This window comes from Dendropsophus ebraccatus, chromosome 3 (genome assembly GCF_027789765.1).
Source record: "Dendropsophus ebraccatus isolate aDenEbr1 chromosome 3, aDenEbr1.pat, whole genome shotgun sequence".
Lineage (NCBI taxonomy): Eukaryota > Metazoa > Chordata > Amphibia > Anura > Hylidae > Dendropsophus > Dendropsophus ebraccatus.
Genome location: NC_091456.1, coordinates 188,233,270 through 188,259,620, shown reverse-complemented (window position 1 = coordinate 188,259,620; position 26,351 = coordinate 188,233,270). Strand labels below are relative to the sequence as shown.

General features: G+C 45.1%; 2 protein-coding genes and 1 pseudogene across 2 annotated transcripts in view; all 3 read left to right on the top strand.

The window, feature by feature from the left end:
• Nucleotides 1–26,351, top strand: part of LOC138786597 (zinc finger protein 208-like) — a 646,972-nt pseudogene that overhangs the window by 518,310 nt on the left and 102,311 nt on the right.
• Nucleotides 1–26,351, top strand: part of LOC138786860 (zinc finger protein 585A-like) — a 90,147-nt gene that overhangs the window by 31,716 nt on the left and 32,080 nt on the right. The window lies entirely within an intron of this gene.
• LOC138786864 (zinc finger protein 84-like) lies at nucleotides 1,746–26,218 on the top strand. The gene is made up of 3 exons (XM_069963932.1): nucleotides 1,746–2,495; nucleotides 3,309–3,312; nucleotides 25,068–26,218. Exons 1-3 carry the CDS (start codon nucleotides 1,750–1,752, stop codon nucleotides 25,911–25,913), a joined length of 1,596 nt encoding a protein of 531 aa, XP_069820033.1. The 5' UTR covers nucleotides 1,746–1,749; the 3' UTR covers nucleotides 25,914–26,218.

Genomic DNA, 26,351 nt, shown 5'->3' with positions numbered 1-26,351 from the left:
GTCATCATGACATCATTCTTATCTATGGAATAACAGATGGATAGGACTGGAGAGGTGAGGGATTCTGGGAGTGATGTCATCATGACATCATTCTCATCTATGGAATAACAGATGGATAGGACTGGAGAGGTGAGGGATTCTGGGAGTGATGTCATCATGACATCATTCTTATCTATGGAATAACAGATGGATAGGACTGGAGAGGTGAGGGATTCTGGGAATGGATGGAGTGATAGTAATGTGTCTCTCCATACACAGGATTACACAGTAGTGAAGAAGTCCTCTAGTGGGCGCTGTGGGGCCCCTGGGTGTGAAGGATGGGGAAGAACCCTGAGCCCAATCCCGGGGCCCCTGATACATGAGGAAATGGAGGAAGAGAAGATCCTAGAAGTCACCAACAAGATGGTGGAGCTGCTGAGTGGAGAGGTGAGACTGTGGCTGCTGGGAATGCTGGGACATTATACAGTAACACCACTGGAGGGGTGGGGGGGATGACTGTGTGATCATTGTGTGTGTCAGGTTCCTATAAGGTGTCAGGACGTGGCGGTCTATTTCTCCATGGAGGAGTGGGAGTATGTAGAAGGACACAAGGATCAGTACAAGGATGTGATGCTGGAGGATCAGCAGCCCCTCCCATCAGCAGGTAATAGACAGGACTATATACACACCTCCTCTCTGTATTATCTGGATGGAAAGAATGAATTCAGTCTCTGTATGTGTTCCCTCCAGTCAGATCCAGTAAGAGAACAGCACCAGAGAGATGTCCCCGTCCTCTTCTTCCACAGGATCAGGATCAGGTAGATGGAGATGTTCCCTATGATCTGTACATCCCACCTGACTTCTCCTCCTGTCTGATGAGTTTTACAATATTTCTCTCACATCTTATGAATCAGGGGGAAGATGTGAACAATATTAATGCTCCAGAGACAGACGTGAGCAGTGATGAGCAGTATAAAGATGACATCACTACAGTGAAGGATCTGAACTCTATTCACACTATACACATAAATAAAGAAGAGACAAAATACAGCAGTGATGAGCAGTATAGGGAGGACATCACTTCAAGAATGGATCTGATCCCTACTATTGATACAGACATAAGGGTAAAAGAAGAGACAGATGACAGCAGTGATGAGCAGTATAAGGAGGACACCACAACATGGAAGGATCTGAACTGTATTAACACTATACACATAAATAAAGAAGAGACAGAATACAGCAGTGATGAGCAGTATAAGGAGGACATCACTACAGGTAACCGCCCAGGTGAGTAGTGACCAGTAAATGCAGAGAACAGTCACACCTTCTCCTCAGTCACCGGCTGTAACTATTTATAGTGACCATCTTGTTGTCTATGTACTTGTACTATGTATGATCATGTTACCCACTCTGCAGATACAGCTACCAGGATCGGCTTTGCATAAACTATATGAACCAATTGTTTATACATCCTACATATACAGTATTGGGGCAGTCTGTGCGGGAACTACATGCTGGTGCTGTGTATGCACGCTCAGTTACATGTTACCTGCATGAACTATATGAACATACGGACACTTAGGGCTCCATTGTCTGATCACTGTCTTTCTAACATGTTATCGGTATGTAGGGGGTCAATAGTCCTATTTTTTATTTGAGAAGAGTTTCCCTTACTTTTACTACTAAGGACGTCATCTCCCCGGCCTCCAGCTTCTAGATTCTTCTCCCTGACACTTCCTGTGGATGGGAACAGATCTGATCATTCTTATTATGTTACATAAAAAAAGAGTAACTTTCCATGTCTGCAATATGTTTAAGCTTCTATTACTGGGAAATAAGAGAAATGGTGTTTTCTCCTTTGCAGATGATTCTACCAGGAGCTCAGGGGGACATCAGATCTCCTCAGAGGATCATATCACACAAGATACATATGAGGAGCCGTCCACTATCCCAGATACACCCTCAGCCCCTCACAGTCAAGATCTCTCATCTCATCCTGTTATACAAGTCCCATCTTTTTCATGTTCAGAATGTGGGAAATGTTTTATTAGGAAATCAGCTCTTACTAGACATAAAAAAATTCACACAGGAGAGAAGCCATTTTTATGTTCAGAATGTGGAAAACGTTTTTTTTTTAAAGGAAATCTTATTTTGCATCAAAAACTTCATACAGGGGAAAAGCCTTTTTCATGTTCAGAATGTGGGAAGTGCTTTGCGTGGAAAAGAAAACTTGTTGAACATGAAAAAATTCACACAGGGGAGAAGCCATTTTCATGTTCAGAATGTGGAAAATGTTTTACTGCGAAATCAAGTCTTGTTGAACATCTAAGAACTCACACGGGGGAGAAGCCATTTTCATGTTCAGAATGTGGAAAATGTTTTACTGTGAAATCAAGTCTTGTTGAACATCTAAGAACTCACACAGGGGAGAAGCCATTGTTTTGCTTAAAATGTGGGAAACGTTTTGCTCACAGATCAAGTCTTTATAGTCATCAAAAAACTCACACAGGGGAGAAGTCATTTTGATGTTCAGAATGCAGTAAATGCTGTAAAAGAAAATCAGAACGTGGGGGCGTGGCCTGACTTCCATCCAGAGTCTAGAAGAATCCACAAATATGTGGAAACAAAAAGCTGATGACTTAGAGAACCGCCTGAGGCGCAATAACCTGAGCATCATTGGCCTCCCTGAGCGCACAGAGGGAACAGACCCGGGGCCTTTGCTATTGAACGGCCCATAGAGTCCCAACCAGACCACCACCACCTGGGGCCGAGACCACTCCTAGCCCGTATGTTAAACTGTAATGACCTGGATGTTGTACTCTGGCTGGCCCGAAAGCTACAACACCTTACCTACAATGGGGCCTGAGTCTCCATATTCCCTGACTTTTCTGCTGACCTCCAGAAGACAAGGGCCACATTCACTGCAGTGAAGCGCAGACTAAGGCTGCGTTCACACTACGTATTTTTCAGTCAGTATATGTATATTTCAGTCAGTATTGCAACCAAAACCAGGAGTGGATTAAAAACACAGAAAGGATCTGTTCACACAATGGTGAAATTGAGTGGATGGCCGCCATATAACGGCAATTATTTGCTGTTATTTTAGAACAACGGCTGTTATATTGAAATAATGGCCGTTATTTACTGTTATATGGCGGCCATCCACTCAGTTTCAACATTGTGTGAACAGATCCTGTCTGTGTTTTTAATCCACTCCTGGTTTTGGTTGCAATATGAGGACCACAATACTGACTGAAATATACGTAGTGTGAACATAGCCTTAAGGAACTTGACATTCCGTATTCTATTACATACCCTGCGCGCCTCAGAGTTGTGGATGGTGACAGATCTGTCTTCTCTACAGCACAGTAGGAGGATGAGCGGATTCGCTGTAGACGGCCCCGTCCGTGATTCTGCTTACCGAGTCTCCATCTTTTGTCTCCCTTAGCAGTATAGAGAAACATGCTGCCTGGACTGTGTAATTTGGATGCTAGGGCGCTACACTCAGGGATACTTACCAGTCACTGATTATACCTGACTATACCAATGTATTCTGATGTGTAGGATTGCATATTCATGTCTGACCACTAGATGGTACCATTCTTCTGTTTCAGTTACTCTTCCTACAATCTAATTGTATGCTTCATTATTTAAACCACTGTATTGCAAAGTTTATGTAATACACCAAGTATGGAAAAAATAAATGGTTAGCTCACCAATCAGTAATTTCACGCGGTCCGAAAGGAACCTTCATGCTCGGAGAATCCAGAGCACAAAATACTCACAACTGTCTTCATGACATATATTTCTTTATTTTTCATTTATATGTAACATGCTGAAGCTCACAGCTGATGCATTCAACAGACACGGGACGCCCAGGTACGTCCTCACCGTCCTCAGTGCGGGACTATTCTGTGTTGGTGTATTGCAAAGTTCACATAAGTCTTGGCGCACACTTAGATGTGATTACCTAAGTTCTCTATCATTTTCCGGCTAGATAATTGGGGATGATAATGGCTGCTGGAGAGGATGATGGTAGGGGGATGCTCAGTGTCCCTCCAGTGCCCTGCCCCCCTCAGTGTCCCTCTGCCATCATCCTCTCCAGCAGCCACAGCCCACACAGCTCTGGGAGTCGGGTCATGACATCACCATGTTATCCAGGAAGTGACCTCACCATGTTATCCAGGAAGTGACATCACCATGTTATCCAGGAAGTGACATCACCATGTTATCCAGGAAGTGAAGCCTTGATGCAGTAGGAAGTGCAGGGAAAAAAAGCACTTTATAAGCATTTCCAGTAATAAGTGTATATTGGTGATTTGTATATATTTTCGGGGGCAATACAATACTTTAACCCTTAGAAGACCAGGCCAAATTTTATCTTTGCGCTTTCGTTTTTTCCGCCTCGTGTATATAAGGCCGTAACGCTTGTACTTTTCCACCTAGAGACCCACATGTGCCCTTATTTTTTGCACTACTAATTGTACTTTGCAATTGCAGATGTAATTTTTGCATAAAATATGCTGTGAAACCAGAGAAAAATTATATGTGTGACGAAATTTAAAAACAAAAGCATTTTTTTTTTGTGGGGGGGGGGGGGGAGGTGCTTTTACGCTGTTCGCCGTAGGGTAAAATTATGACGATATGTAACTTGTGCAACTCTTACTTTATTTGGTGGCTTTTAAAAAATTAAAACCTATAATAGTTTCTATCAGTACCTTGTTTACATATAGGCGACTTTTTATCACAATTTTGTCTGGATTTGATGAGACCAAAAATGCCTAATTTTGCACTTTGGAATTTAGTGGCGCTAACGCCGTTTACCGTGCAATATCAGGAATGTCATAATTTAATAGTACAGGTGAAAAAGCATGCGGCGACACCAAACATGTTTATTTATTTATTTTTATAAAATGGGAAAAGGGGTGGTTCTGATTTTTATTTGGGAAGGGGATTTTTTATTAATAAAAAAATCTTTCTTTTTTTTTTTTTTTTTTACACACTAACTTCTGTCTTCTAGTTATGGTTAAACCCCCTGGGGGACTTCTAGTATAACTACATTGATCTCATTGAGATTTATGCACTATAGATATACTGCATAGATCAATGAGATTGGTGTTCTATTGCTTTTTGCTGCTGCAGCCGAGAGCAATAGATTACCGAGCCGGGATCAGCGCCATTACGCTGCAGACCTCCGGCGGACCTGTCCTCCGTGATGGCACCACTAGACCACCACAAGGTGGTTCAGAGCACGGTCGCCGCGCAGATCCCCTCTTAACTCCCCTAGCAGCTCTATGACACACAGTTACGTCCTGAGTTGGCTAGGGGTTAATAAAAATTTTCACAAGACTTCTCCTTTAAAGTTATGTCCTGGAATGTCAGAGGCACTTTTAGTGTTTCCCATTCTCACACTAACTCCTCTCCTCGTCCGCTCAAAGTTGGTGTTCCCCAAGGCTCTGTCCTTGAACCTCTTCTCTTCGCCATCTACACCTCTGGCCTGCCTGGGACATATCATAGAGGTACTACCTCTACGCTGATGACACTCAGATCTATCTCTCTGGTCCCGATGTCACCTCTTTGCTATCTAGGATTCCAGAGTGTCTGTCGGCCATGTCTTCCTTCTTCTCCTCCGCTTTCTAAAACTCAACATAGACAAAACAGAACTTATCATTTTTTCCCCATCTCGCTCCACCCTACCGTCTAATCTGTCAGTCACTATTAATGGCTGCTCTCTGTCCTCTGTCCCTCAAGTCCGCTGCCTTGGGGTCACCTTTGACTCTGCTTCGTCTTTTAAACCACATATTCAGGCCCTGACCACCTCCTGCCGCTTTCACCTCAAAAACATTTCCAGAATCCGCTCTTTTCTCACCCCTGACTCCACCAAACTGCTGGTACATGCTCTCATTATTTCCCGCTTGGACTACTGTAACATTCTCCTCTCTGGCCTTCCATCTAACTCCCTTGCTCCCCTCCAGTCTATCCTAAACTCTGCTGCCCGACTAATCCCCTTTTCCTCTCGCTTTGCCTCTGCCTGTCCCCTCTGCCAATCCCTCCACTGGTTCCCCATTGCCCAACGTATTCACTTTAAATTGTTGACCATGACATACAAGGCCGTCCACAACCTGTCCCCTCCGTACATCTCTGACCTGATATCTCGCTACCGTCCCTCGCGCAACCTTCGATCCTCCAGTGACCTCCGTCTGCGCTCCCTTTTGTTCGTACCTGGCACAACCGCCTCCAAGACTTTGCCTGAGCCTCCCCCATACTCTGGAACTCGCTACCTTGACACATTTGTCTCTCATCCACCATTAAGTCCTTCAAAAGTAACCTGAAAACCCATCTCTTTAAACAAGGCTACAACCTACAATAACTCTGCATCACACTTGACTGGCTGCACTTTACCTCCTGTTTCTCTCCCATTACCTTATAGAGCCCTCGCAGGCAGGGTCCTCTTCCCCATGTATAAGTCTGTAATCTGCCTTCATGTAATGTGTTTGATCTTGTAATGTTCTTGTTTGTTACCCCTGTCGCCTGTATAGCGCTCTGGAATTAAGTGCACTTTATAAATTATAATAATAATAATAGGCATTGCGGGGGAACCCTCACAAACGATCCATGATACACATTTATATCCGTAGACGCATAGTTTGTATCCAAAAATCCCATCTCACCTCAGATAGATATCGCTAGTTAAACAAACCCTGGGTCCAATGGTCGGCCCACTCCTGGCAGACATCTGTTTCTAGGGGGGTGTCATTTCTTGTCCACAAATCACAGAAGTGGGAACTACTACAATGTAAACCTGATACAGATGGTACTACTTAACAGGATACTACCGAGCCTGATTGTGGTGGAACCTAAGAGTTGCCTGTTAGGAATTGTGGATGAGAAGGTTTGGACCTACCACCAAGTCATCTTTATACGTGAAGCCATGTTTCTAGCCAGAAAAGCAATAGACAAAAGACAGCAATCACTGAACTCAAGGAGATTAGTGAAAAAAATTCCAATAAAGTACTCAAGAGTCTCCACTGATGCCCCCAAAATTTTCAATATGCACAAAAAGAGTCGGTGGAGCCTCGGTTGCAAGTCTCAAAACACAGGAATAGCCAGATGTCCCTAGCCTGTTGCCACGGGGTGCCTCCAGATGAGAGAGAGCACCACACCACCCTGATAGGTAGCCCCTTAAAGGACACCTGTCACCCCCCGTGACGGGTCAGAGCCAGGCTGACCCCCCGCTAGAGCCCCTTATACTCACCTTGTTCCCGAAGTCCCGCTCCTGCTGCTGAGATAAGTCCGACGCTCATAGAGAATGAATGGAGCAGTCATTCTCTATGAGCGTCCGACTCACCTCAGCAGCGCGCGTGCTGGGCTTCCCACGGTGATATTTCGTCCCGGGACCAGCCGAAGAAGCAGGACTTTAGGAACAAGGTGAGTATAAGGGGCTCTAGCGGGGGGTCGGCCGGGCTCTGACCCGGCACGGGGGGTGACAGTTCCTTTTTAAGCCCTTAGATGGATGGATCGTGGACCACCTACTATAGGGGAGCGGAAAGCATTGGTTAATACTAGTATTTTAAATGAATATTTGGTATCCAAAAGTAAAAGTGTGGGGACAGTGGGGTCGGCATGCTTCCACTATCTATTTCGCTAACAGATACATGCGTCTGAAGGACTCTCTAACCTCTTCTATATCCTAAAGTATCACCCTCTAATCCTCTGATCAGGAATACTTTCATTTGCATATTACTGATAATTACATAGTTAGCTGATGACCAATGGATTCCGTGCTGTTTGTTTGTCCAAACTCTGTTCATTTTGTTATGTTCTGACTATTTGTGTCAGCTGAAGATCTTCCCCACCAGATGTTGAAGAGCTCCCTGCCTGGGTGACCCTTGGTGCTACAATGGTCGTGTTTTCCGAGTAAACTCAAACATGCGATGATTTTATGAGGTTAAGAGCAGCCTTCAGTGTCTCCCAAATGGACGGAAGCTCCCGGTAATTTTAAGAGTGAAGGTTCATTCTCTCAAGCTACCTGCCGTGAAATAAGTGCTGATCAACTCAGGCTTCCCAGCCCCGCCCCAGCCCCGCTTGCTTGCATCGGTAGTTACTGGAATTACCGGGTACTGATGCCACAGAACACCTCTGTTGAGATTTCTCTTGTTGAGCCACTAGGAGAGAGACTCTTTCACCTGACCAGGGAGAGTCATTGTTCTGTCCAAAGTTAGAGGATTGTGATCCTATACTGACAGGATGTGCAGTTGTAGAACTCTTGTGTGTGCCTGAGCCCAAGCCACTGCTGGGATGGTAGCCTACATGGATCCCAAGACGGACATGGCTGTCCTTATCAAGACCCTGTTTTTCTTCCTGAAATGAGAAATTTAAGGTGAAGGTCTTTTCTTTGTCGTGAGGAAGAAAAGACATCTTCTGAGTTGAGTCCAGTAGTATCCCCAAAAAGACCTTTTTGGGTGATGGTGTGAGGTCCGACTTCTGGAGGTTAATTATCCAACCCAGCCTCTGGAGAAGTTCTGACACAGCGGATATGTCTCCTTCCAGGATCTGGCCGGATCTGGCAATAATAAGAAAATTGTTTATATAAGAGATGACATTTATCTCTTTTTCCCTCAGAAAAGCTACAACTGATGCCAACCCGAAAGGTAGACAAACAAACTGTTGTGCCATATTGCAAAACTGAGAAATTTTTGGTATACAGGATAAATTGGGATGTGGTAATAAGCATCCTGTAAGTCGATCGTTGCCATTACATGATCTAACCCTATGAACGGTATGGTGGACTTTACTGATTCCATCTTGAACCGATGATAGGTTGCTAACCTGTTGAGCAGCTTTAGATTGATAATGGTTCGGAATGAACTGTTCGGCTTCTTCACCAGGAGTAGTTGGGAATAATAACCTCATGTATGATCCTCTCTGGGCACAGGAATTATTGCACCTAGATCCTGAAGCTTGAGCATATTTTCCCCGAGAGTCTTTTGAAGAAATGAACTCTGAAGCTTCGTGACCACATAATTTCGAGGTGGAAAGGAGTTGAATTCTATCTTGAATCTGTGTTAAATTGAAGACAGAATCCAGCCATTGGAGGAGATCCTGGCCCATTCCTGGTAAAATACTGAAAGCTGGCTGCCCACACGACAGTCACTGTTTTTCAGAGGTGGAGGGTTTGTTGGAACTAAAGAAGAGGTTTTGGCCTTTCCCTACTTTAGGATAACTCCATTGTCTGGACATTCCTTTTCCTCTACTTTCCTGATTTTGAGACTGCGTACGAAAAGAATGAAAGGAAGAAAAAGAAGTGGTCTTCTTCTATATTTTTGAAAAGTTTTCTTCTTTTCTGAGGCTTTTTCAAGAATCTTATCTAATGCCGGACCGAACACGTACTCCCCCTGGAAGGGAATAGAACAAATCTTTGCCTTGGATGTAGCATCTCCCGACCAGTGTTTCAGCCACAAAGCCCTGTGTGCAGTATTGGACAATACTGCCAATCTTGCTGCAACTCTTACTGATTCCGCTGAGTCTTTGAATTGGGAGTGTTGTTTTCTTAGTCACCTGTACATCAATCTTAGGAATTTCTTCCCAAAGCTTGACTTTGTCTTCTTCAAATGGAAATCTCACCCCAAGTTCTCCTGGCATGGTGAATTTTTTGTCTGGATTTTCCCATTCTTCCTTAATGTTTTGGATATTTTCATGGACCGGAAAGACATTTCTCTTCTTTGCGCCTAGTCCTGCAAACAACTCATCCTGAACTGACTTGGATTCTTCAACATCCTGAATATTCATAGTCGCTCTTACCGCTTGTAAGAGCTCATCCATAAAAGCTGAGAAGACAAATCTTTTGTATTCTTCTTCCCTGTTAAATACGATGTGTTTTACAATGAACAATATCTGGGTATAATATAATATAAGTCATATATACTACTGACCTCACCATAATAGCACAACACTATTCACTGTATAAAGAAATTGTAATACTGACATTATAATATCATATTCTATTCACTGTATACTAGGGAGACGTGTATAGGTTGGACAGATACATAAGCAACACAGCAATATCTATATTTGTAGTCGTTTTAAAAGGGTATAAACAGAAACGCACTTATACAAGACACACCCAAAAGGGGGACGGTTACAGTCATGAACCCTATATAAAATGGTAGTCACCAAGATGGAGGTTGGGTTGGATCAGGGCTGTAGAGAAGGTATGAGCCCTATGTCACAAGAAGGATTGGGCCTTCAGAAGGATGAGCTCCATGACGGGACAGGTGAAGGATGAAGGACGCTGAAACCAATCTACAGCTGCTGAAAACTATCATGGCATTGCAAACAGACCATTCACTTCATATGAACTGACAAATACTAGGACTGTAAGACTTTTCCAGCTGTTCATTTCTGTAACTTTTATTACTTTTGAAGAAGAAGCAATAAATCTCCATTTTTTTAAAGAACCCCTTTTGAAGTCATTCTACTTGAGGCGAGCCATAAACTACAGGTTTGACTCCCATTTTCTACATTCCCCAGGATTAGAAAGAAGCTCTCTTTCCTCTAAGGGGCCTATTCCACGGGAGCGATAATCGGACGAATTGGCCCAATTCGGCCAATTATCGCTTGGTGGAATAGAGAGAACGATCAGCCGATGATAGTGTCATCGGCTGATCGCTTATTTTGGGCCAGACCTAAAATCATCAGTCCCCCACCGCGCATAGCTACAGTGGAATAGCGGTGCGCGGCGGGCGACCAACAATTTGAGAATCGCAGCATACATTACCTGGCAGGAATTCTCCTCCGGTCCGTCTTCTTCCCTGGGTCCCGTGCGTTCTAGCTTCAGAATGGCCTGTCAGCTGTCAGAGCACTCAGCCAATCACAGGCCGGGACCACCGCGGCTTGTGATTGGCTGAGTGGCCTGTCAGCTGACAGGCCATTCTGAAGCTAGAGCGCGCGAGACCCGGGGTGGAAGACGGACCGGAGGAGAATTCCTGCCAGGTAATGTATGGCGCAAGGGCTGCAAGGACATCGGTACCGATGTCCCTGCAGCCCTCGCTCAATGATCATCGGGCCGTGGAATAGGCCCAGTAAACGAGTGCCGATCTAGTAGATCGGCGCTCGTTTACATAGTTGATTGGGCCCTGCTCGGCCCGTGGAATAGGACCCTAACTCTTCAGGTCCAGTCTCTTCTTCAGACTCGGACGAGTCTTTTATTATGGCCTGCTTCCTCTTAACAGCAGCTTGCATAGGGTGAGCAGAAAAAGAAGTAGAAGGAGGAGGAGGGGAAGAAGGAGAAAGAGACTTGGGGTGGGAGCTCGTGGAAGCCAGAATTTCCTCACAAATCATAGTTCTGATTTTGTCCATTGGTGATGGTTGCTCCTTCTTTAATAATTTATCCAGACAGGGTTGGCAAACCAGCTTCTTTAGAGAAGTGGGAAGTCTGGAGTTACAGAGCGCACATCTCCTAGAAGGTTTTTTTTTTCTCTCTCCTCTTTATCCTTATCTCTCCTTATCTTTAGACTTAGAAGGACGAATTTCTCTTTCTTCCTATGTATTAATAGAATGCTACTTTAGGAAAAAAAGTGATATAGGTGGAGGAGGAGTCAAACATTTACTGAGCCGGGGTTGGAGGGGGTGGCCCACAGATTCAGAACAGGAAGAAATCTCAGCTCCAGGCATAGTTGCTAGTACAAACACTGCACAAGAGTTTAAAGGGGTTATCCAGCGCTACAAAAACATGGCCACTTTACCCCCTACTGTTGTCTCCAGTTCATTTACTTCAATGGAACTGAGTTTTAAAACCCCACCCAAACTGGAGACAACAGTAGTGGGAAAGTGGCCATGTTTTTGTAACACTGGATAACCCCTTTAAACACACCTCAGAGAGGTAACTGGTGGCTTATAAATTAGCAACCGGACCTCCCCCTCACAATAATCCCCTCTCATTGGAGGTCCTACCTCATGCACTTCCTGAAGCTGCCTCATTGGTAGATCAGTGGAACATACAGGCTGATAAACTCTAATCCGGCACCATAGCGATGGCATGCTCAGAACAAACTTCCGGACGCCGTTCTGTGTATCTGCCGCAGGTGTCCCAGGGAGCCGCCGAACGTTGCCTGAAGTCCAGTGCAGAATGGGAGCCAGGGACCGGGTCAGGTAGAATGCTCTCCAGCTTTGCCATAGGCGGAGGGAAGAAGGAGACGACCAGGAAGGGGGGGGGAGACACTTCAATCGATCCTCTTCAGCCCCAATCTTCAGACTACACGGAGGCAGCGCCTCCCTGCAGCCCCTCTCTGTCCTGTCCTGCAGGGACCGGAAACACACTGCAGTATGGTGTAGGGAGGGGCTTTTTAACTTCTCTGCTTCTGTTTCCTGTCCCTATAGGGCATGGGGTCAACTTCCTGTGGTGCTGTCGTGGAGGATGACTAGGGGAATATTTTTTAAACTTAAAGATTTTTGGTTATGAACTGTTTTGTTTTTAATAACATTTTAATTAGAAAAAAAAATCCTGTTATTTTAGCCAAGTTGCTGGTAGGTTGGGTTTTGCTTATGTGTAGCTGCTGCCATTGGTGGCCTCTGAGTTGGCGGATCACTGCCATGTCCCTGGGAGCTATGGTCACCAAAGGGGTTGGGAGGTTGGAGGGAGTATGAATCTGAAAAGCTGGGTTAATGTTGGCCAAGGGGTGGGAAATGGAAGTGTCTTAATAGGGGATGATATACATTGGGGAGTCAAACATTGTGTTGGGGTGTGAGAAGATGATACAAATAAGGGATGGGTAGGTGTAGAGTGGCCAAAGGATAGGGGGTTGGATGATGGGCTGTGGAAATAACTGGGGCATGGGATTGGCAATTGAATGGCCCTGGGGAAAGTGAAGTGAAAAGGAAGGTGGCTGGGAGCTGGTGTTTGAAAGGGACTGGGGTTGTGGAAAAGAACTGGTGCTGAGGATAAGCATGGGGCTGGGGATATGATTGGGGGAATAAGTTTTGCTGTTTTTTTTTAGTCTTAGGAGCTCCAACACTTTTTGGAAAGTAGATATCCTTCACTCATACTGCAGTTTAGGGCTCAGGATTTTGAAATCAGCTAAAAATTTAGATGTTGACCCGTCTATATGGAGAAAAGTCAAATACCCAGGTATAGGATGGTTTTTAAATATATCTAGAGCTGTAACCTGCAGTATTACCAACTCGTCACTTATAAATCATAGACACAGATAAGACATTGCATCATGATTATAAGCCTGGATTAATAGCTAAGTTTTATTATGTTAATCACATTTTATAGTCAAAATATGGGGCGGTTCTACTCATGCGTAGTATATTCATAAGAAATGTAAACATCCAATACAGACAGGATTCCAAGTCACAAGACACAAGCATGTCACACTCTGGTAGGCCAGTCCATAAATGGTAGCAGTTTCCTGTACTGCGCAGTCAAGCTAGCACAATGTGTTATTCTCCATAAATTGTTTATAGATTCCTGGCTCTCTTCTCCTTGTGTGTTGTGACTACAAATGATAACTTTCAAGGTGCTGTGCTCATTGACGTGCTGCCAGCATTCCTTTCCTCTTTGTCACCCTCTGATCATGCTCTGATCATCTCCTTATTCAGAGGGCAGTAAATATAGGTGTAGTCATATATAGGCCCCTATTCCACCGGACAATTATCGTTCGCATAATCGTTAACGATTAACGATCTCAAACGACCGCTATTGCAAAAGACCTGAAAACGTTCACTCATTTCCATGGAGCGATAATCGTTATTTATGATCGTATTTGCGATCGTTTTCTCTTCGCTATTTCTTCACTAATGCGTTCGTATCTGCTGCGAATGACCGAACAAAGTCTTATTCAATGCGAACGATTTGCGAACGTTTTGCTAACGAGCAACGATAAAAATAGTTCCAGGTCTTATAAAGCAATCAATGATTTCTCGTTCGGTCGTTAATCTTTAACTGCATTTCAACCGAACAATTATCGTTTAGATTCGAATGATTTAACGATAATCTGAACGATAATCGTCCGGTGGAATAGGGCCCTAAGGGGACCTGTAGATGTGATCTGACCTCTGAACTCAGATCTGAGTGATTCCATCATCCAGTCGCACTAGACATTAGCAAGTCTTTTGTTTGAGATCCTCCCATTGTCCGTTGTACGCTGGAAGGTGCTGCAACCGATGAACCTTTGATACTTGCTCTAATGACTCATTGACTGGGGGGGGGGGGGTTCTAGAGCACTGCATACAGTTATGAGAAAAAATCTTTTTTTTTTTTTTCAAGGTTTTAAAAAAAAAAAAGTTAATACATTTTGAAACACACTTACCGCTGTAGTTCTGAAAAGCAGAATCTGTAATGCACTATAGTGCTTGTATGGTTTTGCTGTTGACGGGACGGATTCACTAGGCCTTCTCTGTTCTTACAGAACATCCAGGATGTTACATCCAGGAGCGGCACCAGTTTTCTTGCCGTCTCATCGTATCTTTGATAATTAGTTTTTTACTATCCAACGACAATCATGTCATTTATTTACAGCTGTTTTATAGTACGGAGATCGACACCCTCAGCACTGACAGTGCCGCATATCCCAATCCACATAGTACATGTATACTGTTACACCTTACAGAGATGATCTGCTGCTCGGCCAAAGGTACCGAAGACTTAGAGACATAAATAATGTACATTTGTATTAGACTAAAATTCACCATTACTATCCTAATATTACCTAACTAGCAGCATTCATTATATACAGCTCTACTGTGTACACATACAGCTCAGCTACATGTACATTACACACGTACAGCTCAGCTACATGTACATTACACACATACAGCTCAGCTACATGTACATTACACACATACAGCTCAGCTACATGTACATTACACATATACAGCTCAGCTACATGTACATTACACACATACAGCTTGAGGCTGGGTTCACACTACGTATATTTCAGTCAGTATTGTGGTCCTCATATTGCAACCAAAATCAGGAGTGGATTAAAAACACAGAAAGGCTCTGTTCACAGAATGCTGTAATTAAGTGGATGGCCGTCATTTAATGGCAAATATTTGCTGTTATTTTAAAACAACGGCTGTTGTATTGAAATAATGGCCGTTATTTACTGTTATATGGCGGCCATCCACTCAATTTCACCATTGTGTGAACAGATCCTTTCTGTGTTTTCAATCCACTCCTGGTTTTGGTTGCAATATGAGGACCACAATACTGACTAAAATATACGTAGTGTGAACATAGCCCTACTGTGTACACATACAGCTCAGCTACATGTAGATTACACACATACAGCTCAGCTACATGTACATTACACATATACAGCTCAGCTACATGTACATTACACATATACAGCTCAGCTACATGTACATTACACACATACAGCTCAGCTACATGTACATTACACACACATATACAGCTCAGCTACATGTACATTACACACATACAGCTCAGCTACATGTACATTACACACATACAGCTCAACTACATGTACATTACACATATACAGCTCAGCTACATGTACATTACACACATACAGCTCAGCTACATGTACATTACACACACATACAGCTCAGCTACATGTACATTACACATATACAGCTCAGCTACATGTACATTACACACATACAGCTCAGCTACATGTACATTACACACATACAGCTCAGCTACATGTACATTATATGCTGCAGGCATATATAACACACACATACACGCAGGGTCGGACTGGTTCCCCGGTGGGCCCCGGGCAGGAGTAGGCCCCGCCCCCTAGTCAGGGAACACGGTCTCCACGCAGCAGGGGCCCCCGTGCTCCTGGGGGGGCCCACTCAGCCGCCGATTGCCGGCCCGCACCTTCCCTTTTAACTGCAAGATTGCTTCCAGTTAAATGTAGCAGTGTTCCCATTGACAGGGCGAGAAGCCATAGGCTTCCCGCCCTGTCAATCACTCTTGTGACCGCAAGCAGCGTCTTGCTTGCGATCACAAGCCTGCCGCCGCCCCGACAGATGAGCAGCTCCTGGTCCGGGCAGCGTCATCACCACTGAGCTCTGTGCGCAGTGCGGCAGCTGGGACTTCCGGTTCACGTAGTGCATACCGGAAGTCCCAGCCGCTGCGGCGCGCACGGAGCTCAGTGTTGATGGTGCTGCCTGGGACCAGGAGCTGCTCATCTGTCCGAGAAGAGAGGAGAAGAGACCCACGGGGGGGCTGGCTATGGGGGGAGATGGACAACATGGGGGAGGGGTCTGGCTATGGGGGGAGATGGACAACATGGTGGGGTGAAATGGACAACATGGGGGGGGGGGCTGGCTATGGGGGGAGATGGACAACATGGGGGGGAGATGGACAACATTGGGGGGCTGGATATGGGGGGAGATGGACAACATTAGGGGGGCTGGCTATGGGGAGATGGACAACATGGGGGGGAGATGGACAACATTAGGGGGGCTGGCTATGGGGGAGATGGACAACATGGGGGGGAGATGGACAACATGGGAGGGCTGGCTATGGGGGAAGATGGACAACATGGGGGGGAGATGGACAACATTGGGAGGGGGCTGGCTATGGAGGGAGATGGACAACATGGGGGGCTGGCTATGGGGGAGATGGACAACATTGGGAGGGCTGGCTATGGGGGGAGATGGACAACATGGGGGAGCTGGCTATAGGGGGAGATGGACAACATGGGGGGGCTGGCTTTGGGGGGAGATGGACAACATGGGGGGGTGGCTATGGGGGGAGTAGGACAACATGGGGGGTGGCTATGGGGGGAGATGGACAACATGGGGGGTGGCTATGGGGGGAGATGGACAACATGAGGGGGGGGGCTAAAAGGAGGATAAAAGGAGGGGGGCTATAGGGGGGAGATGTACAACATGAGGGGGGGCTATACGGGGGAGGACAACATGGGGGGGCTATAGGGGGAGATGGACAACATGAGAGGGCTATAGGGGGATGGACAATATGGGGTGCCATTTATAAGGGGGACAACACAGGGGGTATCTATAAGGGGGACAACACAGGGGAGGCCATCTATAATGGGGACAACACAGAGGGGACCATATACTGTAAGGGATATATATATATATATATATATATATATATATATATATATATATATAAAAAAACATACATACATACATAGAGTCAGGGCTTCCTACTAAATGAGGGCGTACAGGGCCAATACAGATGTGCAGTTTGTAGAGAGATGAGGATGGTGACAGTGTGAGGAGCCTAATATCTCTGTCTGGCAGATTCTGTGGATTCGTGGCTCATAGAAGTTCTCATAATGGCCCAGGGCAGATGGAGAAGAAGATGAAAAGGGAAGAACTCTGATCAGAGAAGACGTCCCCTGTGAGTCACCTGATATATTTGCACTGTAATGTATATGGTGTATACAACCTGTGTGTAGCTGCGTCCACCTCTATATGACTGGATGAGGTGATGGTGACCTGTGTACAGTGAATCTTATTCAGTAGCAGCGGTGGTGTTAGTCAGTATGTGGTGGTGGTGTTTGTTGCTTGTAATCCGGTACTGTGTTTTATTGGTCTTAGTATACTGGATCTGGCTTCCCTCTGGACGCAGACTTCACCCGGGTCGTGGACAACAGCTGGATCAGTTCCTGCATGAGTTGAATAATATACATGAAACATTGAAATTTACTATGGTCTCGTCTAACACACAATTGCAGTTCCTTGACACGCTTGTAATTAAAAAAGGTGAAAAACTAGAGACAGACTTTTTTGTTAAGAGCACAGACAAAAATACCCTCCTTTACTATCAGAGCTGTCACCCCAGGCCCTACCATGGAGCCAAATGTTGAGGGTACGCCGGATAGTGAGTGTAGAAGAACAGGTGGATCCTAGATTGGAGGATATGGTAACAAAGTTTGTAAATAGGGGTTATCCCCAAGACTTGGTAAGGTCCCATAAGGAAAGAGCAAAGCTGATGGATTGTACAGAATTACTGACCAGGCCCCCCGAGACACTAGTGGTGGTGAGAGAATACCGTGTGTATTGACTTTTAGTCCTCACAGCAAACGTATTGCTCATATGTTTAATAAACATGAGTGATGGATGCCCAGAGGTGCAGTCATTTAAAGAACGTCCCCTTCTTTCTTTTAGGAGAAACAGGAGCCTCAAAGACCGGTTGGTCAAATCAGACATAGGGGCTCCTAAAACACATGTACAAACCGTTCTGTCAACAGCAAAGAAAGGCAACTTTCCTTGCTTGAATTGCTCGTGCTGTGGCAATTTGGTAAGGGGTGATAGCTTCAATCATCCCCACACGGGCAGGAGGTTTGCTATCAAGGAGAGATACACCTGTAATTCCAGCTTTGTGGTGTATGTGATCTCCTGCCCATGTGGGTTATACTATGTGGGGGAAACCACGATGCCCATAAAAAATAGAATAACTAAACATAAGAGTACCATCAGAACGAATATGACGGATTTGCCTATTCCAGACCATTTCCGTGAAGCCAAGCACACCATCAGCCAGCTACAATTTCGTGTAATTGATCATGTACCCCCCCTGAGAAGGGGAGGCGATAGAAAGAAATTACTTATGGCAAAAGAATTGCGCTGGATTCACACATTGGAGACGTTAGCCCCAAGGGGCCTCAATTTAGACTTTTCTCTTTCTTCCCTTATTTAGGGACTTTCTTTATGTGGATTAATTCTTTGGAGTATAGTGTTAATATGACAATGTTTTTATCAGTATGATAATTTTAATTTTGGTTCTTTTTGGATTTTAGAACCCTGAACAGCGGAGGTGCCACACGTGTGTCCTGAGAAATAAAAAGCTTTTGAAGTGGAAGACTTAGTTCACACCTGCATGCGTTTTTTTGTGCGTTTTTTTGTTTTGTTGGTGTCTATTTAATAAAGGGGTTTTTTTATCCAGTCTCCTGTATAGGCCCCATCTATCTCTAGTGAAAGAGGAAGCCCCGCTAGCCATCCATATTTATGGATGGTTATTGATTAGTAAATGTAGACGGTCTTTATGTCCGTGCATCCAACCCCCGGTAATACTGTAGGATGCCGGCACATCGGGGACTTCTTTTTCGACTTTTCTTCTGCTTTTTTCTACTTCCTTCTTTTTCTCTTTTTGTGCCGGGCACGCCCAAGGGTTGACGTAGGTGTCATGTGATCCGGTGGACGACACATGTCATGGAGTCAGGTGACTCCGTTACTATAGTTCCCTAGACGCCGTGAGCCTATTGGTCAAGCCGAAGCATGCGCGTTAGTGCTAGGGAACGCCGGCTAGCTTAGGACACACGTGGAGCGAGTCTGTTCAGGTGTGTTTTAATATGTGATTATTGCTAAATGGTTTGTGCTATATAAGTATGTAATTTGCATGTACTGGTCAGACGAGTTGAAACGTTACTACATTGTCTGTTTATGGAGGAATAAAAAGAAACGTTTGCACGATTGGACACTGTCATCCATTTTCCCTATATAGTATACTGGATCTGGTCAGTAACAATATAGTTATCGTATTGGTTGTGGTGTGGCGGTAATATTTCCCCCTTGTATATTGGTAATATTGGTATACAGGATTTGGTCAGTAACAGTATGGCGGTAATATGTATGGTGATATTTCCCTCCTATATACTGGTATTATTGGTAATATCACTCTCAGTATACAGGATCTGGTCAGTATCAGTATGGCGGTAATATTTGCTCTTTATATACTGGTGTTATTGGTAGCTGTATGACTTTTGTATCTAAGTATACAGTGTTATCATACAAAGAAAATTGTCCTATAGCCAATCCCAGGAAGCCCCATGTAAACGTGTCAGAGATCAGCTGACACGCAAATGCCCCATAGTCGGCTGATTTGATCTTTTGTGCGGCTGTAAAAATCATTGCTGTCGGCCGCACATCTCTATATATTCCTGCCCTGCTGATTAGCAATCGTTTGCAGCCCCACACTGCCCCATATCACGCCGTGTTAATGGACCCTTATTAATGTTACCATAGATAAGTGCGGTGGCTGAAGGGTGGGCCCAAGGCACTCCAGTCCGACACTGCATACACAGCTCTACTCCACACACATCACACACACACAGCTCTGCTGCATACACATCACTTCAGCTCATCCAGCACAGCAGAGTCCTGCATACACTGAGCAGCAGCCCCTGATCATGTGACTCCTCCTCCTCCATGTGACTGATCACATGACTGTGACATCATGGCAGGTCCTGGAAGCACAGGGGAAGCACACGGCTCCTGTACAGCTCTGCAGGCGGAGGGAAGGAGCTGGGGGACAGCGGGAGGATTAACCCCTTCAGGACTGGGTAGTTTTGATTTGTGAGGATGAAATGTCTTTGTTTTTTTTTGGATTTTTGCTTGAACGTCTTTACACATTCATAACTTGTTTCTTTCTATCGCTGTGCCGGGTTTGTTGTTTGCCGGACAAGTTGTACTTTTTATTCCCATTCTTTATTCTACAATGTATCCAGGGCCGCTTTAACCAGGGGGCACATGGTGCACGTGCACCGGGCCCACTGGTTAAAGGGGCCCACCCTGCGCAGGGCCGACTTTTGCTCTGTGCGACCAGTGGGATCGCACAGGGCTCTGGCCACCAGCCTGCCAGGGGGGCGCCATCGGGATGGGTAAGTTACCCATCCATGACGTTCCCTGCAGGGCCCCCCGCCTGCTGCTGCGCTCTGCACTGTAGCTATGAGCGCTTGTAGGTACAGGCAGCAGTAGCGGCACTGACAGGTCGGGAGCCATTGGCTCCCTCCCTGTCGGTCATCCTTGGGGCTGCAGGCAGTGCTTTGCCTGCGGTCACAAGAGGCCGCTCTTTCGTAGTGGTATCAGCACCGACACCGCGAGAGGGGAGAGCAGGCTCTTGTGACCGCAGGCAAAGCACTGCCTGCAGCCCCAAGGATGAGGTGTTGAGAAGAGAAACGTGCAGACCCAGGTGAGTATAGAGTGTTTTTTTTTTTTTTTCTTTTATTCGCTACATGGGAGGGGGGAGCACAAAGGGGGGCTATATAACGGGGGGCAGCACACAGCGGGGGTCTATACTACTAGGGGTGCCACAGGGGGGGGGGCTATATACTACTGGGGGGGATAGGGTGCATATATAACTGGGGGGAGCACACAGGGGGTATATATAACTGGTGGAGCGCACAGGGGGGTATAATAACAGAGGGAGGGCACAGGGGGGCTATATACTACTGAGGGTGCACAGGGGCTATATATAACTTGGGAAGTGCACAGGGGGGGCTATATACTACTGAGGGTGCACAGGGGCTATATATAACTTGGGGAGTGCACAGGGGGGCTATATACTACTGGGGGGGTGCACAGTGGGGTATATATAACGGGGAGTGCACAGGAGGATATATATAACTAGGGGAGCGCACAGGGGGTATATATATAACTGGGGGAGTGCACAGGGGGGTATATATAACGGAGCACAGAGGGGGGCTATATACTACTGGGGGGGTGCACAGGGGGTATATATATAACTGGGGGAGCGCACAGGGGGGCTATACACTACTGGGGCGCACTGGGGATATAAGTACAACTGGAAGGTGCACAGGGGGGTTTATATAACTGGGGGCGCACAGGGGGTATATATAACTGGTAAATATAACGGGGAGCGCACATGGGGGCTATATACTACTCAGGGGCGCACAGGGGATATATATATATAACTGGGGGATGCACAGGGTATATATATATATATATAAATGGGGGGTGCACAGGGGTTATATATAACTGGGGGGAGAAAGGGGATATATATACTACTGGGGGGTGCACAGGGGGACTATATACTACTGGGGGGAGCACAGGGGATATATATATTACTAGAGGGTGCACAGGGGGGTATATATACTACTGGGGAATGCACAGGGGGACTATATACTACTGGGGAATGCACAGGGGGACTATATACTACTGGGGGAGCACAGGGGATATACATACTACTGTGGGTGCACAGGGGGAGTATATACTACTAGGGGAGCACAGGAGATATATATACTGGGGGCTGCACGGGGGGTATCTGTACTACTGGAGGATGCACGGGGGGGGTATATATACTACTGGGGGATGCACGGGGGGGTATATATAACTGGGGCGAGCACAGAGGGGGCTACATACTACTGAGGGCAGCACCTAGTGGTCTATAGTACTGGGGGCAGCACACAGGTGTCTATATACTACTGGGGGCAGCACACAGCTGTCTTTACTACTGGGGGCAGCACACAGCTGTGGGAGAGCACAGAGGGGTGTAACTACTATATAGGGAGAAAGAGGGGGATAACTACTATATAGGGGTACATAGGGGGGTAACTACTGTATAGGGGTACAGGGGACCTTACTACTGTATGTGTTGGAGTTCAAGGTGACCCATGCTGGATGGAGTGAAAGAAAAGGTGAAAGACTTTGATGAGAGAAGACGCCCCCTGTAAATAAATGGATGTAACTGTTATAGGGCTGTAGTGATAGTGGTCATGGTGTGGCGGTATTGTATAATGGTATCATTGGTGATATCGTTACGAGGTAACTACCATATGTATTGGGGCTCTTAATACAGTGTGGGGTCATTTACAGGGGATCATACTGTGTGTGGAGCTCCGATTCTGATAACGCTGGGTTGGGGGGGGGGCACTCTTGAGGCCTGTGCACTGGGCCCACCAATGTATTAAAACGGCCCTAATTGTATCCTCTACTTTCTATTCATCTCTCCAGGATCCTCTGCTGATATCTTCTATATAACAGACCGACCCATCAACCATGGAGAGAGACAGAGACAAGATGGCCGAGAGGATAATAACCCTCACCCTACACATACTCTTCCTGCTTACTGGGGAGGTGAGGGATTCTGGGAGTGATGTCATCATGACATCATTCTTATCTATGGAATAACAGATGGATAGGACTGGAGAGGTGAGGGATTCTGGGAGTGATGTCATCATGACATCATTCTTATCTATGGAATAACAGATGGATAGGACTGGGGAGGTGAGGGATTCTGGGAGTGATGTCATCATGACATCATTCTTATCTATGGAATAACAGATGGATAGGACTGGAGAGGTGAGGGATTCTGGGAGTGATGTCATCATGACATCATTCTTATCTATGGAATAACAGATGGATAGGACTGGGGAGGTGAGGGATTCTGGGAGTGATGTCATCATGACATCATTCTTATCTATGGAATAACAGATGGATAGGACTGCAGAGGTGAGGGATTCTGGGAGTGATGTCATCATGACATCATTCTTATCTATGGAATAACAGATGGATAGGACTGGAGAGGTGAGGGATTCTGGGAATGGATGGAGTGATAGTAATGTGTCTCTCCATACACAGGATTACACAATAATGAAGAAGTCCTCTAGTGGGCGCTGTGGGGCCCCTGGGTGTGAAGGATGGGGAAGAACCCTGAGCCCAATCCCGGGGCCCCTGATACATGAGGAAATGGAGGAAGAGAAGATCCTAGAAGTCACCAACAAGATGGTGGAGCTGCTGAGTGGAGAGGTGAGACTGTGGCTGCTGGGAATGCTGGGACATTATACAGTAACACCACTGGAGGGTGGGGGGGATGACTGTGTGATCATTGTGTGTGTCAGGTTCCTATAAGGTGTCAGGACGTGGCGGTCTATTTCTCCATGGAGGAGTGGGAGTATGTAGAAGGACACAAGGATCAGTACAAGGATGTGATGCTGGAGGATCAGCAGCCCCTCCCATCAGCAGGTAATAGACAGGACTATATACACACCTCCTCTCTGTATTATCTGGATGGAAAGAATGAATTCAGTCTCTGTATGTGTTCCCTCCAGTCAGATCCAGTAAGAGAACAGCACCAGAGAGATGTCCCCGTCCTCTTCTTCCACAGAATCAGGTAGATGGAGATGTTCCCCATGATCTGTACATCCCACCTGACTTCTACTGTCTGATGACTTCTACAATATTTCTCTCACATCTTATGAATCAGGGGGAAGATGGGAATAATATCAATGCTCCAACAAATAATGTGAGCAGTGATGAGCAGTATAAGGAGGACATCACTACAGGGGAGGATCTGAAGTCTCTTAATACTATAGACGTAATATTAAAAGAAGAGCCAGATGACAGCAGTGATGAGCAGTATAAGGAGGACATAACTACAAGAATGGATCTAATCCCTATTATTGATACAGACATAAGGGTAAAACAAGAGACAGATGACAGCAGTGATGAGCAGTATAAGGAGGACATCACAACATGGAAGGATCTGAACGGTATTAACGCTATACACATGATTAAAGACGAGGCAGAATACGGCAGTGATGAGCAGTATAAGGAGGACATCACTACAGGTAACCGCCCAGGTGAGTAGTGACCACTAAATGCAGAGAACACTCACACATTCTCCTCAGTCACCGGCTGTAACTATTTATAGTGACCATCTTGTCGTCTATGTACTTGTACTATGTATGATCATGTTACCCACTCTGCAGATACAGCAACCAGCATCGGCTTTGCATAAACTATATGAACCAATCGTTTATACATTCTACATATACAGTATTGGGGCAGTCTGTGCGGGAACTAAATGCTGGTGCTGTGTATACACGCTCAGTTATACGTTACCTGCATGAACTATATGAACATACGGACACTTAGGGCTCTATTACACGGAGTGATAATCTGCAGATTCACCCGATTATCGTTCCATGTAATAAAGACAACAAGAGGCGAAGAACCGATCATTGTCTGATCGCTGTCTTTATGGTTTGTAGGGGGTCAATAGTCCTGTTTTTTCTTGTTATGTTACCTAAAAAAGAGTAACTTTCCATGTCTGCAATATGTTTAAGCTTCTATTACTGGGAAATAAGAGAAATGCTGTTTTCTCCTTTGCAGATGATTCTACCAGGAGCTCATGGGGACATCAGTTCTTCTTAGAGGATCATATCAAACAAGATACATATGAGGAGCCGTCCACTATCCCAGATACACCCTCAGCCCCTCACAGCAAAGATCTCTCATCTCATCCTGTTATACAAGTCCCATTTTCTGATCCATCACAGCAAGCTGATATTTACAGAAAGGACGATGAACATCAAAGAGCAAATACAGGAAAGCCTCAGTTTTCATGTTCGCAATGTGGGAAATGTTTTACACAGAAATCAAGTCTTAATTTCCATCAAAAAATTCACACAGGGGAGAAGCCATTTTCATGTTCTGAATGTGGGAAATGTTTTACTAGGAAATCAAAGCTTCTTGATCATTACAAAATTCATACAGGGGAGAAGCCATTTTCATGTTCTGAATGTGGGAAATGTTTTACTAGGAAATCAAAGCTTCTTGAACATCACAAAATTCATACAGGGGAGAAGCCATATTCATGTTCAGAATGTGGGAAATGTTTTAGAAACAAATCAAATCTTCTTTGCCATAAAACAATTCATGGGGCAGAGAAGCCATTTTCGTGTTCAGAATGTGAGAAACGTTTTACTTTGAAAGGAAATCTTATTTCCCATCAAAAAATCCATACAGGGGAGAAGCCATTTTTATGTTCAGAATGTGGGAAATCTTTTACACAGAAATCATCTCTTACTAAACATCAAAAAATTCACACAGGGGAGAAGCCATTTTCATGTTTAGAATGTGGAAAATGTTTTACTTTCAAAGTATATCTTCTTAATCATCTAACAATTCACACAAAGGAGAAGCCATTTTCATGTTCAGAATGTGGGAAGTGTTTTGCTCGGAAAACAAAACTTGTTGACCATCAAAGAATTCACACAGGGGAGAAGCCATATTCATGCTTAGAATGTGGAAAATGTTTTATTGTGAAATCAAGTCTTGTTCAACATCACAGAACTCACTCAGGGGAGAAGCCATTTTTATGCTTAAAATGTGGGAAATGTTTTGCTCACAGATCAACTCTTTTTAATCATCAAAGAATTCACACAGGGGAGAAGTCATTTTAATGTTCAGAATGCCGTAAATGTAAAAGAAAACCAGAACTTGTTAATCATCATCAACCAGAACATGGGCGATTCCTGATTCATGTAATGATTGCGGAAATTTTGAAATTATAGCACAAGTTTTGTTAAACCTCAGAGGATGCAGGCAGGAAAGAAGTCTGTTTCATGCCCAGAAGTGTTTCAAGGCAAAGTGAAGTCTTGTTGGAAATCTAAAAATACACAGGGGCCGGCATTTTTCATGTTCAGAATGTAAGAAATGTTATACTTTGAAAGCAAGTCTTATTAAATATTAAAACATTCACACAGCACTGACGCAGTTTTTATGCTCTCATTGTGGGAAATGTTTTATTGTGAAATCAATGCTTGTAGAACATCAGCAAAGTGGGAGGCGACATCTTTGTCATGTTTGACGGCTGCATTTACCTGTCCCAACTAGTGGGT